This window comes from Aquila chrysaetos, chromosome 11, assembly GCF_900496995.4.
Source record: "Aquila chrysaetos chrysaetos chromosome 11, bAquChr1.4, whole genome shotgun sequence".
NCBI lineage: Eukaryota > Metazoa > Chordata > Aves > Accipitriformes > Accipitridae > Aquila > Aquila chrysaetos.
Genome location: NC_044014.1, coordinates 19499966 through 19514717, shown reverse-complemented (window position 1 = coordinate 19514717; position 14752 = coordinate 19499966). Strand labels below are relative to the sequence as shown.

The 14752-nt window shown below is 35.5% G+C and overlaps 1 protein-coding gene across 7 annotated transcripts in view; it reads left to right on the top strand.

Annotated features, from left to right (window-relative positions):
- Positions 1-12303, top strand: part of PCGF5 (polycomb group ring finger 5) — a 67833-nt gene extending 55530 nt beyond the window's left edge. For 6 of the 7 annotated variants that reach the window (XM_030030775.2, XM_030030774.2, XM_041127373.1 and 3 more), the window contains 5 exons: positions 3060-3208; positions 4570-4668; positions 6299-6388; positions 8334-8393; positions 10648-12303. In XM_030030775.2, the coding sequence (XP_029886635.1) occupies positions 3060-3208; positions 4570-4668; positions 6299-6388; positions 8334-8393; positions 10648-10695 (446 nt within the window). In that variant the 3' untranslated portion in view covers positions 10696-12303. The remainder of the gene's footprint in view (positions 1-3059; positions 3209-4569; positions 4669-6298; positions 6389-8333; positions 8394-10647) is intronic. The other variant, XM_041127374.1, reaches the window with a different exon arrangement.
- The last annotated feature ends 2449 nt before the right edge of the window (positions 12304-14752 follow it).

The following is a 14752-nucleotide window of genomic DNA, read 5'->3' as shown; positions in this document are numbered from 1 at the left end:
TTACTACAACATACTGTGTACTGTATACCTATTCAGTTTTAAAAATACTTAGAAAATATTTTTATGAAATATAGACATTTGCTGACTGTTTAGAAAATTGTTCTCTGCTATATACATAGATAGAAAAAAATTACATATAATTTGCAAATTTGTCGAATGTGACTTACTTTTAACCAATTTATTCTTCTGGTTCTTACCTTCCTCCCCTAATTTAAGGGTAAACCTAATGGAGATCAGTTACTAAGTGTAATGAGTGATTGGATTGTTTTGTGAATTGGAGGAATGCTCTAACTCTCAAAATATACTTTTAAGTAGCTACAGATGTATCCAGCTCTGTTGGTGACTGTATCCTTGGGCTATGGAAATTTGGCTCTACAAACGATTTGAAAGTTGTGGCAACTCATTGAGACAAATTATGAGCATTTAAACTATTTTCTGCCATAAACAAGCATTTAGAATCTTGCCTGAGAATAAATTATTTGGTGAGAATTATTTCAGTAAAAGGGACTGTTTCAGTTGTTAATACCGTGCCCTGCCATCACATAGTCCATCTAGTTTAAGAGAGTCCTTCAGTTTTATGTCCTGTACCACAGGTCACAACGCAGTTCCCAACCGTAGCATCTAAGATCTGTAAAAAAATCCCAGGACTTAAAATTTTCACACAGCAGAAGGAAAAAAAGAAAAAAAAAAACCAAACAACGAAGCATATCTCAGGCATGGGTGACTCCTCTAGGAGAGTGGTTACTAGAGAGAATTGGTGGATGATGATAGGAAACATGCTGTGGTACAGAGAAAAAAATCATTATTGATCCTCTCCAGTCTGAACTGGAAAAGGAAGAGGGCAAAGAGCTTTACATTGACTCACTCCCTGGCAATCAGGTTTACGTTGAATATGAGAAAAGCACAGGAAGTAGACAATTTCCAAGGTTTGCAAGAAAGATGATTAAAAAAAAAAGACAGGAATTTACATGTTAAGGAAAGAGGTGTGGAGGTGGGTGGGGTGTTGGTTTGGTTTTCCTGTCTTCTGTTCTTGGCTTGGTGCTTTTGACTTGGAGAACACCGTGTCCATTTTGGTGAGATTAAAATTTCTTTTTTCTTTTTCTTTTTTTTTCTTTTTTAAATTCTATCATATTGAACTTTAATAACATGCCTCTATTGAACCATCACATTGATTTCCGGAGGCTGCCTGTACAAACATCATTAATTCTAATATCTACAAGGATTTTTTAGTAAACAATCTGGTGCCGTTTACATGGAGGAACATTTGAATTTCTGTCAGAACACCTTGAAAGATGCGACCTTTTTTGTGTGTGTACCTGTTTCTGGAATGATTTTATGATTGGAAATTTGCTAATTTCCCTACTTCTGTAGTTCGTTTGCCTTTCAAGACTTTTCAAACTGCATAACTAAATCTCCCTTCATTACTCAGCAGTGATAATGGTTGAAAGTTGTGGATGTGTTTGCATTGCCGAAGAATCTGTGAATTGTAGGCAGACTCCTCAGACAAATGCTTGTGACGGGTAGACTGCACCTGCTTGATTAAAAGAGTTTGCTTCCTGGACTTTCACAAAAAGAAAAAAAATAATCTGTAGTTTGATACTGTAAATTCTGTTCATAGGTATTAGGTATACATAGGTATACATAGGTATACATAGAAATTCTGTTCTGATGATAGGAACAAAATGTATGTATGATAGACATTCAACTAAATGTGTCAACAGCTAGTAGGGACTTGTGGACAAATCTTTTATAATTATAAAATACTTCAAAATTGTAAGAAAGAAAAGTAATGAGTATAGCTTAAAACTCATCTTGAATATGTAAACTGAACAAAATGAACTAATTATTGTGTCTAGAAACTTAGGCATAGCTTGATATTTCTTAAAGTTTTCATTCTATCTTCCTATCTTAACTCTTCTAAATGATTTTGAAAGTTTGTGGTAAGTGTAGGAAAACAGCAAAATGTGATCTGAAAGTTTTTCAGAAAATGCGAATGTAGCTTATTCAATTTCCTTGTGATAATGTTTTATTCCAACAGAGAGCAGCCTGTATCTGGGGATACAGAAAAAAACCCAAATGTATATAATAAAGTTATTTTTTACTGTATTCCAAATCTGTAAAAATTACTCCATTTTATGGTTCGTTGTATGGTTATTATTTACATACATTGTGGCCTTATCAAGATGTACTTGCTAGTCTTAGCATTCCAGTGCTCAACTATGCTAAACCTTTGAAAACTGGAGGAGGTGGTACGTTTTCCAAACAGTTAAATTTTTAAACCAGGAATCAATAGAACATGTAACAGCATCAGTGAAGAGAGATAACATGGTACATGTGATTATATAGAATATCTGCACTCTGCCAAAGAATATGGGGACCATTCCTCTTTTCTTATATTTTTTGTTTTTAAAGGTGAATAAGTAACTATATAGCTATTTAGTTATAAAATCCTTCTGGAGAGAGACACCTGAAGTTTTTACAATGACATTACTTAGACTAGGTCAAAAGTGGATGAAATTTAAGTTTTATCTTCCCTTAGTTTACTTCATGATAATGTTTCAGGAACTTGCCTCTGCTGGGTTATTGCGGCAGACAGTTAATATTGATTGCCTATGTTACTTTGATATACAAGTGTTGGGATTAGTTATTCAACTGTTTATTTAAAAGCAGTATTTTTTGGCAGTGAACTGCCACACCACAGAGTAGTTTATGTCAGTTTATGTTGTTGAGTGATTTTGATGGATGTGCAGTTGCAGGGTTTTAATCACTGGACACAAACAGAAGTAGACAGCCATAACCATTACTGGTCCATCAGACTAATTATTTTCTGTCACATATAAATCTGTTGTTTGCATATTACATTATAATTTCAATAGTAAAACTTTGTTTTCAGAGATTTGTAAATTGATCAATTTAAGAATGCACTGAGTTAAAATTGTATAAAGTTAATTTGAAGAAAATTATGCTCTTGAAAATGAAGTATTACTTTAAATGTGTTTGTTGCTACTGTGACTTCTAATTATTTTACACTTAAATAATATGATCTTCATATTTTACAGATGAAAGCCCAAAAGCTGATAAACCCAAAGTAGATGAGGAGTGTGATGAAAATGAAGAAGATAAAGACTATCACAGGAGTGACCCACAGATTGCTATTTGCCTCGACTGTTTGCGCAACAATGGGCAGTCAGGAGATAATGTAGTCAAAGTGAGTAGTAAAGATAGTCTGTGCTGTTGTTATTGTTGGCAGAACAGCATTTTACAGGGACCAAATAATTTTATAACCATTAACAATTAACTTTAATGTGGTGACCTGTCTCCACTTCCATGCCTATTTAGTCCTTTTGTTTGAGGCATTTCGATGCATCTTGGAATTTTGTAGAAAATACAATTCCATACAGAAATCCACTCATGACAGTGGATTTTTAAATTATTTTTTATGGACTATAGTTTTGTAGTCTACAGCCTTGATGGTACATAACTGCATTACACAACAGTTTACAGCACACCACAGAGGTACTTAAAAAGCTAGCTGTAGATGAGCTGCCTCACACTTTCAGGATTGCTGTCTTATCATGCCAGCACGAAGCTGCTTTCCAGATATGTTGTGCACTGAATGACTGGTATACAGATCATCTGAGCTGTAAACCTGATTCTGACACTGATGTGTTGTCTGTGGCCTTCAGCAGGTCACTTCCATCTGTAAAATGTGTAGAGTAATACCTGCTAACTGCTGTTTTAAGAACTAGGAATATTTGGTTTCTATTCCTGAAGGGAGGATTATCTAATGGTATCGAGTCTAGAAGAAAGTGTTTAGAAATCCACTTGGATTTTAATGCTTTATTAAATTACAAAGACAAGAATTCAAAAATATTAAATATTTTCTGTGTGCTATGTTACGTGTGTAATTTTGGAAGTTCTTACACAGTAAGAAGGTTTTGATTCAGCAAGAAAACGTTTGTATGTGTTATCACTGTCTGTTTATGCTATATACAGTAAGAAATCTATATCTCCATCACCATGTAGGAGTCCCAGGTTTCCAGCTTTCCTGCTGAATCAAAACTATTAGGTTCTGGATCACAGAATCTGTGATAATAGATCACATCTCAGGTTTGTAGCTTCCCTGTATTTTCCCTAGATTATTTGAGGATGGTTTTACTTCCTTTTTCTCTCAAGGACTGAAGAAATTCTAAGAAGTTCTAAGAAATGTAACATCTGTTTGACCCCCAGTGTTACTAACGCAGAGACTTAGATTATTTAAGTTCTTCTGGGGCTTTTGGTGGTTTTGGTGTTTGGTTTGGCTGGTTTTCTTCTTTCCTCCCTTCTGTATCTTTTGGAAATTTCTTTAGAACCAGAGGTGGGTCAAATGAATTTGTTTGTCATCTTGTAAATTTTGCAAAAAAAGTGAACAAAAATGAACCTATGGTGCCATTATGAATTAGAAGAGAGTGCAGTAAAAATGGTTACTGGTTGAAAAAAATATCAATTACAGCTGTTCTTGCACTAAAGGTTGCTTAAATGCTCCAAAATTTCTAACATGCTTTTTCTGTTTTGTTGCTGTTGCTTTAGGGTTTAATGAAGAAATTTATCCGCTGTTCTACTCGAGTGACTGTGGGAACTATCAAAAAGTTTCTCAGCTTAAAATTAAAACTTCCAAGTTCTTATGAGGTACATTTGAAAGAATGATGCTTGTGTTTTTATTTCCCTGCAAAGTGTTAGGTTTTTATGAAATTTAATCACATTTGAACTTGAGGAATATTTTTTTAGCCCAATCACTAAGTACTGTTCAATATTCCAAGTTATATTTTCTGCCCTTAAATGAGAAGTGATCATTTTATCACATTGACTAAAGTCGCTAATCAAAGACTTCATACAATTCTAGTAACTTCAGTTTCTTGCTTACCTGTGAAGGAACAGATACATTAGTTTTTTGTATTTTTATGTAAAAAACAAATGCTTTCACTTTCCATGTGGCTAATAAAAAAGTCACTTAATATAGTTGTGGGCTAGTAGCTACTGGGGAAAAGGAGAGCTCAACTAGACATACACCAAATTACTCTGCATTTTCATTTTCTTTAGATGTAAGAAACTATCCAGTAATTATGAAGAAATGAGGAGCAATACCATTTGAATCTTTCAAAATGCATATACTTTTTTTGCACCTTCTCTGTAAATAGGTGGAATTTGATGGAGAGAGGGTCTTTGCCGCATGAGTGATCTGATCTTTGCCAAGACTGTTCCCTGGGGGGATTTGCTAACATGGTAGAAGTTGTGATGTGGGGTGGAGCTGGGAAGTGAGACTCCTGCCTCTGCTTCCCCTCTTCCCAGGGATACAGGAATTTTGACCTCAGCACAGACTATTGCTTCAGCCAGTTCTCTTACAGGAGTCAATGACTCCATGAACTGCAGCCTGCCTCTAGCACAAATGGCAGCATCCCAGCTTTGGTTGGACGTAGGGCTGAGTTAGGTTATTGCAGAGCTATACACAGGAGTTTGTCTCAGCATCGTGACATGCTGACCAGCCATTGTGATGTCATTTGGTTTTGTTAATTATGTTAATTTAATCTGTCTCAGGCACCTTAATGGCTTGTGTTACATAGTATCTGCTTACTTCAAAATTTTGACATTTTTTCCTCTAAAAACCATTATGACTATAGTAATGAAAGAATTGTCAAACATTTTCAGTGGAGGGTAGAAGTAAGATGCTATAATACAGTTTAAACCAGTCATTTTTCACAGTAAGATCATTACTTTTCTTTTTCCGTTGCCTTCAGTCAATGAAAAATCATGTTTGTATACTCAGAAGTGCATTTTCCTTGTAATTTATGGTTACTTTTAAACTATTTTTTTTAATTATCATTTATTTTTTAAAAAATTAGAATTACAGTACTTCTGGTTTGTATCTTTGGGTTTGAAAGAGCGTTGACATAGCAAGAAAGGCCTTCAAAATACAGCACGAGGCTTTCTCTTGTGTAGTACAATACTACAATACTGTGTAGTGTTGATAAATACAGGGAGTGTTTGTCTACTAGTGATTTCCTACCTAGTTTAGCAGACTTTTTTCTGTCCACACCTTAATTGAAATCACAAAAGTGAAAAAATAAAGTGGCATATTAGTGTACAAAATAGCATATTGTCAGCATGTTGTATTTATTCAGGTTTGATTTACATGTCTGATGGATTTATTGTATAATGATAGGGGTTGAGGGATTAACTCTCAGAGATTCACTTAGGAGTTCATTTAGACATTAAAATTTTGCATCCCTTTGTCTTACTGCTTGTTCTGTTGTATTTTAAGCTGGATGTACTATGCAATGGAGAAATCATGGGGAAGGATCATACTATGGAATTCATCTATATGACAAGATGGAGACTAAGAGGCGAAAACGTAAATGCTGTTATATTATTAATAAATGATGTTTTGGTATATTTATTAGAGAGAGTATACGTGCTTTCACAGCTTGGTCCAAAATATATTCTGTGGCCCTTCAAGAAACCCTTATTTAAAAATGCATTTTACATGTTTTCTGGATTTCTTATGTTAAACCGTATGAGTGAAACCCTGCAGCACGTATATTGTGTAGATTCTGAAACTTAAAAATAGCAGGTATACAAAGTTTACATGCAAGTTCTGCTCTGAGTTTTAAGTTAAGTATCTGAAAACCCAAACACTTGTTCTTTTTCTGCAAATTTGCTTTTAGTGACCTTTTGAGTTGCAGTAGCTGGGAATCTGCATCCAGTGGTTCTTTATTAAGAATCTGTTTTATTCAGTCAGTCAACTGAAAGTGATACTGAAAAATTATTGGTGAAATCTAATTGTTTTATTACTGTTTCTGTTAATACTACACCCATTTTTTTTAGATATGCTGTATAACACTAACATCCAGATAACACAGCTAAATGGGTGTTCCTTGCTGCATGTGTATAATTTAGAATTGCAATATTTAACATATTAAAAGACATTTTTTTCAGGTCTGATATTCAGTTTGATTTAGTAGCTATTATATTGCCTTGTATATTTAATTTTTTTTTGTTAGAAATCATATCCCCATTTCTTCTCTTTATTTTGTACATTCGTTCGTGTGTAGCTGTTGATTGTCCTTCACTCTCTATTGCTTTGTAGTATGTGCAGAATTGTTGTCTATCACTACCAGCGGAGGCTATATTGGAATGCAGCTAAGGTTAAGCACTTAACATATGTTAATGTACTGATCTGTAGAAAATTCCAAACTTTCTGTACTCTTTTTTTTTTTTTTTTTTTTTTAAGCTTCCTAGTACTCAGAATAAAAAGCACTGGGGCATAGAGAAGACAGAGGATTAAGCACACTGTGGAGTTAACAATTCACAAGTCTCTTAAAGTTTTACCTTAATCTGAAGGGGAAGGGGGAAGGATAGAGTTTGATAGGAATTAGGGGGGTTAATGTATATAGGCAAGTTTTCATTAAATTTGAAAGTAATACTGCACTGAAATTTGGTGATTGCTGAAACCCCAATATTGCACCAATAAGGGAGCTTTAAGTAGTATTTTTTCCAATACTGCCTTGAAACCGGTGGGTGTTTGTTTGGCTTGCCATCTTATATTTTTGTTAGCATTGGTTGTACTATTAGGAAGTGTTGAGGCAACAACTTTAGTGATAATGGAATTCTTTCATGACATTTAATCCTGCAGCCCCTGCCCACAAACGGACTTTTGGCACTTGCATTGGTTTGGAAACAACAGTAACTATCATCTTGACAAAAAAGACATTATTTGTACTTGTTAAAATTTTTCAAAAATCTCAGAACTATAGGTTTTAACATTAAGTGAATATAGGAGCTGACAACTCTTGATTAAATTTGTAAGTTGTGTTTACATACACATAATATAGTCAGGTATGTGTTCAACTTTTCCTTTGTGTAGTTCTAAATCACTCCCCTGAAGTCAGAGATGACAAATTAAAACCTGTAAAAATTACACTCTGTTGGTAATAAATCCAGTAACATCTGGGCTTCTATGATTTTGTTTTCCTAACTGTGTTGGGTCTTGTTATAAGTTGTGATGGTAATTAATTAACAACCTCTTCTTTTGGATGAAGATCAAGTAAATCTATTACCTCCGTCTTTGGTACTATTCACCATGAGCTTTTACTGGCACACCTGTGGACCTTACAAGAGGTAGAGTAGTAAAGGGAAAATAGTCATTAATTCGTTGGAGAAGTCTTGCCTGTTTTAAATAAGTAAATTCATTTTAAGCTTTACATTTGAAAATTAAAAAAAACAAAACATTGAATGGTAAATGTATATGTCCAGCTGTGGATGCCTCTTATCTGATCAGAAAATCATCTCCTTCGCAGTTTCGGTGTCAGAACTGCTCATCTTCGCAAGTCTGCTCACAGGATGGCACTTTTTATCAGGTAAGAGGCACTCACAACTGTACATACGACAGTCATTAAGGTCCTGTCAGCACTTCAATTGTAATCCAAGTTGTGGAGTTTTTATAATTCCTCACTACAAAGTGCTAAAACTCTATGAGCAAGGCCTGAGCATTTTCATTCCTTCAGAGAAAGCTTTATTGAATGAATAAATAGAATCCATTCAAAAAGTTTAGGGGTTTCTTTTACTTTACATTAGGCCATTTATCTTTTTGTTAGAGAGATACCATTCTGTAGGCTGATAGCCGCATCAGTCTGGAAGGATTATCTACCTCTTCCTATCTCATCCTTCTAATTAGTAGCATTGGGCAGTCACTGACAAGGGATCAAAACTGAAGAGTGTGAATCGAGAGAGTGCGTTGGTTTCAATTCCTTATGGCAATTCATGTGTTCTTTTTAATGGAGTAAAGAAATGTTAGGTTTTTCTAATACTGTATTCCTTTCATATCTTTTAAAATTAGAAATGGAGCAACGCCCTATCTCTAGAATAGAACAAATCAAAACCTCCAGAATCTGCAAAATGAATTTGATTTCTAAATTTCATCGATCAATCTAGTTCATACCTATATGAAACAATATTTCAGTTTCCTCATTGAGAATTTTCATTTGAACTAAGATCTAAAAGTTACTTTGGAAGTTTGAAATAATATTTTTGCTTGAGCAAAAAATTAAAGTTAATGATAGAGGGTGGGGAGGGTCACTCCCCACTATGGATGGGAGTGACCTACTGCAGTCATGCCTACTTCAATAATTAGAATTGTTCCAGCATAATGCATTTTATTTGTACAGTTGCTCTGTAATTTTGTTTGCAAAAACACTGAGCCTCACTGGTTTACATGGCAATTTCAGTGAGGTGACTGCTCTGTCTGCCTGCGTGCACTTCCAATTAGACTTGAGTACCTTTAGAGACAATTTGTATAATCAAAGTGAAAAACATGTGAAATAGCATTTAATTAATATGGTAGTCATATCCTATGCAAAAAAAAATCAGAGACCAAGTAATTTATGATACTACAAATATATGTTTGTTAATTGCACATGCAGACTACACATGGTGCTCCCTGTCTTCTCTCCTAAATGCTCCTGCTACTGCGGAATACCTCTGGGTTTATGTTGTGATTTCTCTGCACCCCAGTTTGTAAATCCCCAGCAAGTATGACCACATTTAGTTCTGGTGATCATTTTATTAACCTGCATAGGTCTCTGCAGTGATATGTTTCTTTTTTGGTCACTGAAGTTCATCTGTATTGCATTTGAAGGATGCAGTAAAATATTTCTGGTTTTAATTATAGCTTATATAATAATTCTTTTTATTTCCAAATTTGCAATAAAAAAACTTAAATTAGCTATGTTCCTCTGCCCTGTGGCAGAGAGGTCGTTAAGCCCATACAGCTGCTGAGACAATAAGATTTTCCTGGGTTTTATGCTATAGAAAATGTCCAGTATCCTAATGAAGTTAAGAGGAAAACATTAGGCTTAAATGAAATGGTGACAGACTGAAAAAATAAGACATTTAGTAAAACAGCTCTTCCAGCAATGAACATCCAGGGATGTCCAATTCAGGGATCCAAGCAGTTGAGTTGCTGAATAAACTAATAAGAAACTAATAAAAATGTATCACTAGATCTGAAGTTGAGGCGTTTGGATTTGGGGGAGAAGTTAGCCCTAATCTCTCAGAAAATCAGCTGACAGCAATTTGATGTGATTTTTTTTTTTTTTTTTTTTTTTATTTTAATACCAGAGTAGCCTGGCTCCCATTAACTAGTGCTGACTACTAGTATAGCTATGGAACCTCTGTATATATAAAAACCAAAGTACATCAACTGTAAATAGACTTTGGTTTAGAAAGTATAAAATTTCAAGAGTGCTTTTTCTAAAACACAGCAACAGAGAAATAAGAGGAATTGTTTGAGCACTCCAAGTATCTGTGTCGTAAAACATAAATCATGAAATATATAAAAGCAGATACAGGAATTTTATATTAATGACAAATAACTACAACTAACTGACTTAGAGATTAAATATAGATTTGAAGTACAGGTATGGATTTAACTGTTGAAATGTATAAAGTTATTTCACATAAATAAAACTGATTGTCATATACGTGTCTTAGGGATAAGTTCTGGCTATTCTTAAGGCAATCTTTAATTGCATTTTCTTTGTATTTTTTATGAATTATGTCTTCATGTTTTCTTGTCTGTTTTTGTTGTTGTTTTTCTCTTGCTTTTGTTTTTAGTCTTACCCTATGGTACTTCAGTATCGACCTAGAATTGACTTCGGTTAGACCAAAGGGCCAGATCCCACTGAGATGAATCCTGCACTATTTGTTTACCCATCGACAGATTGCACAATGAATGGATGTGCCTGGATTAGGGGGACACAACCAGATTTTCAGCATGCAAATAAGGACATTGTCTTTCTTAAAATTGTCAGTTGCATCTCTGTTGTTTCAATTAGAGCAAGCCAAGTGCCATTCTGCTACTGAAATGTGCATAAGATATTCGTGTATCTTACGAGTGTGCTGCAAATCATAGCCAAAATCATGAAGTGTACAGTCAAGATTCAAAAACTATGGGATAATTTTGCTTGCGTGTTAGAAAATTTTTCTGGTCCCAATATTGATTACACTAGCAAAATGGCAGAGTGCTCATTCCATGTGGTGTTGCAGTTTCACACACTTACTATTTTACTGAATATTGTTGTTTAAATCATAGAGTACTGTACAAATAACTAAGGATTATACCTTGAAAATATTTTGTATAGAAAATATATTTAGAAAAGTGGTGATAGGGCCACTACCTTTTTCTTGATAAGCTTCTCATGGGTCCAGGTATAGCTCACTCATGAGTGTGCAACAGTCCTTTTGCAGTGAATGAAGATTAATTACCCTTAACAAGAGATGTAGAACATGGTAATTCAAAACAGTAATTTTAAATCTTCTAAATAGATTCTGCTAATATTGCTTAAAAGCATCGCAGCCTTTGTGATTGCACTTTTCTATGGTTTCCCTGAAGATTGGAATTTGGGATACTAGCTATTTTTGGAAAACGGCTTCTGGTCAGATTACATTTCTTCTAATAAAGCTTCCATAAAAATGAAGTTAAAAATAATGTAAATGTCTATGGAACAAATAAATTTCGCTATAAGATTACAACCAAGGCAAAATTCTACATAATTACTGCCTTTCATAGTAAGCATTTCCTTTTAAGATTGGTTGGAGGTATATAATATGCTAAGAAAAAAGTAATATGTAGCTTTAATTACATTATATATCTCTTGTGACTATCTGGAGTTTAGAATTCATTACAGAAATTTTCATTAGTTAAAGTCACATCATAAAACTATTTCCATAAAATTAGAGGTAATGCAATACTGAAGATAAGCAGTCTGACCAAAATAATTGTTCAGGTCTTTTTTTTTTCCTAAGGCCTGGTAGTGCTGGATAAAAAGTGATTGTTGCCTTAGGTATTGCAAGCATAATGGTTCTAGTATAGAATGTTTATTAGGGTTTCTGGTAATGTTGCAGGGAGCATAGTAATGCATATGTTTTCTGTAGTCTTCCGTTGTCTTTGTTCTGCTTAAAAGTCAGCTGAGTTTTTCACTTCAAATTCTGTAGAGATACTTACAGTTCAGTACCTTTATGTAATTTCTACTTAATACATGCCTGCTAGTATTGTAGATAACTTTCTTATGCTTTTTGCATACAGCAAAAAGGAACCAAATCAATTCTTCAGAAGCTACTATAGAGTGAACTAGTCAGATAAGACAAAGTGAAAATTCTATCTTGGGATCAAGTATAAAAGATAGATGCAAGGCTGTAATTCCTTTGTAAATTTATGTTCATGTACATTAGTGTGTTTCTGTAGGAGAAATAAGCATGTTGTGGATTAAATCTGGCCCCTTTAATGTTAGTAGGAGTTCTAACACTGATGACTTGAGGAATCCATATATAGTTGGGTTGAATTCTGCCATTGCACTCCAAAGCCCATATGACATGCAGAAATAAAGATGCTGTCAGTAGCAGTCTGTTTAGGAAACCTGCCATTGCAGGTCCAGGTTGCACATATTGTGCAGATGCCAGTGAACCTGGGGAAGCAAAACGTTTAGGAAGCTGCTGCTCCTGTCTGCAGGCATAGTGTGCTGACTGATCTAGGCGCTGGTTTGCCCACACTGTAGATGGGAAGGGGTGCACGTGCTGGCTGCAGGAAGCGGTCGTCTTTTTGCCCACCCAGTCTATGATGTGCTACTTGACAGAAACAAGAAGATACTCCATGTAGGGAGGGCCCTTCTCCTCTGCAGAGTCTCTAGGGAAAGATAGATTCTTTGTGTATATAAAGGTCCTCCTCATGGAGCAGCTTGAAAGAGCACAGCATGCGTTCTAATTGCAAATCATTCTTCTCTTTAGTATATACAGTCATTTTGTACAGTAGGAATAAGGTATTATTTGTAAATATTTACATGCACATACAAATGACACCTTACAGTTTTTATATATTTCACGTGTTTTTATACCAGAATTTTCACTGTAGATTAACTTGACATAAAACACCTGTTTCAGTTTATCACAAAACTGATGGTAGTACACTTAAGCATAATTTCTGCTTGGTTCAGGGGACAATTTTTTTCTCAACAATTGTGCTTGCTGTTTTGACAAATTTGAACAGATTTCTTTTGAAAGGAAAAGAGCACATTATTTTAAATCCATTTAAAGTTATCTTACACAGAAGTTTGCATCCACGTAACAGGAACGCTGAAACAGGACTACTTTGTATTGGCTTCTGAATGGCAACTAATAGAAGATGTGACTGTTTGTTGTGGTTTAACCCCAGCCGGCAGCTCAGCCCCACACAGCTGCTCGCTCACTCCCCCCTGGTGGGATGGGGGAGAGAATCAGAAGGGTAAAAGTGAGAAAACTTGTGGGTTGAGGTAAAGACAGTTTAGTAAGTAAAGCAAAAGCCACGCACGCAAGCAAAGCAAAACAAGGAACACATTCACTGTTTCCCACGGGCAGGCAGGTGTTCAGCCATCTCCAGGAAGGCAGGGCTCCACCATGCGTAACAGTTACTTGGGAAGACAAATGCCATCACTCCCAACATCCCCCATTCCTTCTTCCCCCAGCTTTATATGCTGAGCATGATGTGATATGGTCTGGGATATCCCTCTGGTCAGTTGGGGTCAGCTGTCCCGGCTGTGTCCTTGTGCCCCCCCCCAGCCTCCTCGCTGGTGGGGTGGGGTGAGAAGCAGAAAAGGCCTTGGTTCTGTGTAAGCACTGCTCAGCAGTAACGAAAACATCCCTGAATCTCCAACACTGTTGTCAGCACAAATCCAAGACATAGCCCTGTGCTAGCTACTATGAGGAAAATTAACTCTACCCCAGCCAAACCCAGCACACTGTTTAATGACTTTCTGTATTCACACTTCAGAGAACCATGAATCCTCTTGTTCAGAATTGGACATTGGTTTAATTCATGGTATTTTCTTGATGCAACTTAAAGCTAGATTACAGAAGGCAAATCTTCATTTTAAGCATGGAAAATACTGACAGATATGATTTAATGTTCCCAGCTGAGAATCATGGCATTAAATGCATATGATCTACCTACTCTTTATGCATTTCTGATTCGATGGCACGGTGCCTGAGTGCTGTTGTAGTTTAATAGTTTTTGTAGCAGTGAAGTGCCAGTGAAGTACATATCTTAACTGGGCAGCTTGTATAACACAGGCATTGCCTTCTTTACAGGAAATATCTCTCCTGTATAGTAAGTATGTGCCGTGTGTCTACAGATATACATATTTAATTCATTTGTGCCAATTAAGAATATCTGAACAGCATAAGAATATGAGAATGCGTGTACAGATTCCTGTGTGCCAAAGATAGGGTAAAGTGAAATGAGTACTTAAGCATTCCATTAAAACTGCACCATATGCCATCCTAGAGCAGATGACTGTATACAGTCACACTTTCTGAGCATTTCCATGACAAAGTGTCACCAATGCATGTTTGTAAAGAAAAGGAATATAAAATGAATGTTGCTGCCACTGTGTTTCTATGGCTTCCCTGTATCAGCAGTACCTAGCTGTGCAGGAATAAGACCTAAAAAATTCCATACTACTACCTAACCTTCCTGTCTCTTATTTAGCACATTTGGTGGGGGCTTTTTTTCCTCTAAAAGTGAAAAACTTCTATCTGCTTTTAACTCTGGGGTAACTCATTAATGAGAGTCACAAGCAACTTTTTGCTGAGCATAGCTGTATGCTGCATCCCTATAGTAACAAACTGTATAGCTGGAATTTACAAACAAGATCCTGTAATATCTCAAACAATATGGAATTGGATGATT